Source organism: Aplysia californica, unplaced genomic scaffold (assembly GCF_000002075.1).
Source record: "Aplysia californica isolate F4 #8 unplaced genomic scaffold, AplCal3.0 scaffold00261, whole genome shotgun sequence".
Lineage (NCBI taxonomy): Eukaryota > Metazoa > Mollusca > Gastropoda > Aplysiida > Aplysiidae > Aplysia > Aplysia californica.
In genome coordinates, this window is record NW_004797531.1 from 32,519 (window position 1) to 35,288 (window position 2,770).

General features: G+C 43.4%; 1 protein-coding gene across 1 annotated transcript in view; it reads left to right on the top strand.

Moving 5' to 3' along the window:
• The window catches only part of LOC101858502 (tyrosine-protein phosphatase 10D), a gene marked incomplete at its 5' end in the record, with an annotated part of 67,490 nt that overhangs the window by 27,670 nt on the left and 37,050 nt on the right, over positions 1-2,770 (top strand). Inside the window, 1 exon segment of the mRNA XM_035970384.1 lies at positions 1,423-1,698. Within this exon segment, the coding sequence (XP_035826277.1) occupies positions 1,423-1,698 (276 nt within the window).

Here is a 2,770-nt window from a genome sequence, read left to right on the forward strand (position 1 = left end):
TGTTAATACAAAACCTTCAGCCGCAGCTGAAATGACGACTTGTTCTTTCCACCCCCCCAAAAAAAACCACCCCCGAACAAATAACAAAAGAAAAACAACAACAACAACAACAACAACAACAACAAAACAAAAACAAAAATAAAAAAATAAGCGTAGAAGACTGACAGAAAAAGCAATATTAGTTTTATCCACATGTATTACCCTGCTGTTTCCTCAATGCAAACAATCCCAATTCAGGCCAGCCAGCTACAGCACTACTGTCCGCTTCAGCACCAAGTAACTTCAATAACCTGGTGTCATCCCAGTTATAATATTTGTCTCATATCTTGGACAGTTTTTTCAGTCCTAAATCAACCAATCCCTCCACACCCCTACCCAACCTCTCCCGACGCTACACAGGAGGCGTCCTATCCCCCCCCCACCCCCACCCTCGACCCTTACTTTGACCTCCTTTTTGCTTCTTGTATCTTGTTCTTGTTCTCATACCGCGTCCTTATAAACACTGGTTTCAGTAGTTGGCAAGGGGCAAGAAACATTTCAACATTTTTATTGTGTTATCTGGTTACTGGATATCAGCTCAATGGCTGGGTGGACAGACTTCAAATTAACCCTTTCTGGGCCATTCGCCGATACATCGCAACCTTTTTATCACAACTTAAGGGGGGCGGATGGGAGGTTCGCCTTTCATATTAAGGAGAGGGTCTGGTATTTTCACCGTAATCTAGTCAATTGTCTCTAAAAATATTCTGCATCTTTTCTTCTAAAACTTCAAACAAAAGCAGCTTTGAGATTCGTTTTAATGTCTGCAAAAATAAAATGACAGACACAACCAGAATTATCTTATTGTCTGGGCTGGGGGGAAGTGAGGGCTGGAAATAGCCCTGTGCTGTAAGAGTTGAATGATCTAAATTGTGTCAATCAGGGGGTAAAAAATACTTTAAAAATTGTTAGTGTTAAGCTGAGCAGGTTGTGCAGAACCAAATGACTTGTAAAATTTCTCATCTTATGCGGAATATATTGTCAGGATAATTTATGGGTGGTCGGAAGGCGCTGCGGGTAGGTTTTACTTCTTTTCTTTCTCTCTGTTGTTTCTGTCTATCTGGCTTGTTTCTTCCCTCAACTATATGTGACTGCTATTGTGTTCATGTGCTTGCTTCTCTTTACTCAAAACTTTAAAAAAAATAAAACTCAGGGAAATTCGTCTTGGCGGGTGCTCTGGTGTTGTTTACTCCTAGTCCTTCTTTCCTATTAAACACCTATCGTTTTAATCTCTCCACCTTCTTTTTTGTGTTTGTTACTCTCTTGTAACATCTCTAATCTTAGGCACTTATAAGACCTTATTGTGTTGCAAGTGCCGTAAAACTCTTACTAAAACTAAACAAAAAAATTCCTCATCACTCTGTGTTGTGTGTCTTCAAACAGTGCCTCTGCCGGTCCAGAATCTGACCTTGACAGCTGAGGGTCGCGACCTTCGCATCACGTGGGCTCCTCCGTCCAGCGGGTTGTGGGACAGCTACACGGTGCGGTACAGACCCGTGCTGCGCAACCCGGCCTCCGTGTTCCTGCTGCGTACAGCCAGCCACGACCAGCGCTCGGTGCGCATCACCGAGCTGTTCCCCGGGGAGAAGTACCAGGTCAAGGTCGTGACCATCAGCAATGACCTTGAGAGTGAGTCGATGGAGGCTCACACGGTTTTAGGTGAGATGTGGGAGTTTTTGGGGGGGTTTTTAATGGTTCTTTTGTGGATTGTGGAAATACTACTTGTCACAGACTAGGACGCAAATGGTCGCTTTTAAGCGCAAGGGGGCTATCCCGAAAAATGCTGTTCTGAGAAAATCAAAGTTAAAGTTTTTGGACCCTTGTTTAGTTTTCTTTAAAAGACAAGGAGAGTTTTCTCTATAACCAAACAAATATACACACCAATGAAACCAAACTTCTACTATTGCAATGCCCACTTTTAGTTTTGGTCACTACTTTAGCCTGCATGTCCTTAAAAAGGACCAATTTGTTGCTATCATTCAACATTGTCATTTGTCAAAATTTCGAACAAAATGAAAATCAAGTATGTTGTAGAGTTTGATGACGTACATTGATCTGTCCCGGTCTTGTTCCTATTCTCAGAATAGTAACAGATTTAGATGAATAACACATTTTGTAATAAGATGATATCCTGAGCAAAATAAAACAGCTATTTGCTTTGTCTGGACACCTCGAATTTGACGTATGACAATGATGAATAATGAGGATGAGGTCTTGTATGCGATAGATGCTTTCAACTCCTGGTTTGAAAGGGACTGCCAAAGTTTTTTGAGGGCATCCGAGCAGAGAAATGAGTGGCAAAAAGTAACGGCCAATGTCTTGTTTCAAATCCAGCCCCCCCCCGCCCTCCGCCCCAATCAGGTTGTTGGTTAGTTCTACTCTCTTTTTTCCCTCTCCTTTTTCTCTGTCATTTCTGCCTGTCTTTCTCCTTCCTTGTACAAAATGACAGTTGTCGTGTAAATGCGCTTCTATTTATTCAATTTTCTCTTAGCTAACTCTTAATTTCTTTACCCCCACATCCCACATCTCCCACTCCCATCCCCTCCCATCCTCCTCCATATCCCACACATTCCCCTTCCCCCTCCACTTCACTAACCCCCTCTCCCCCATTTCCTTCCCCTTACAACCCTCCCCCGCCCTCCCTCCTCACCTTTACCTGTACCCAACCCACCCCATTCCCTCACACCTCCCACCTCCTCCTTTCACCTCTTATTCCCCTCCTCCCACCTCA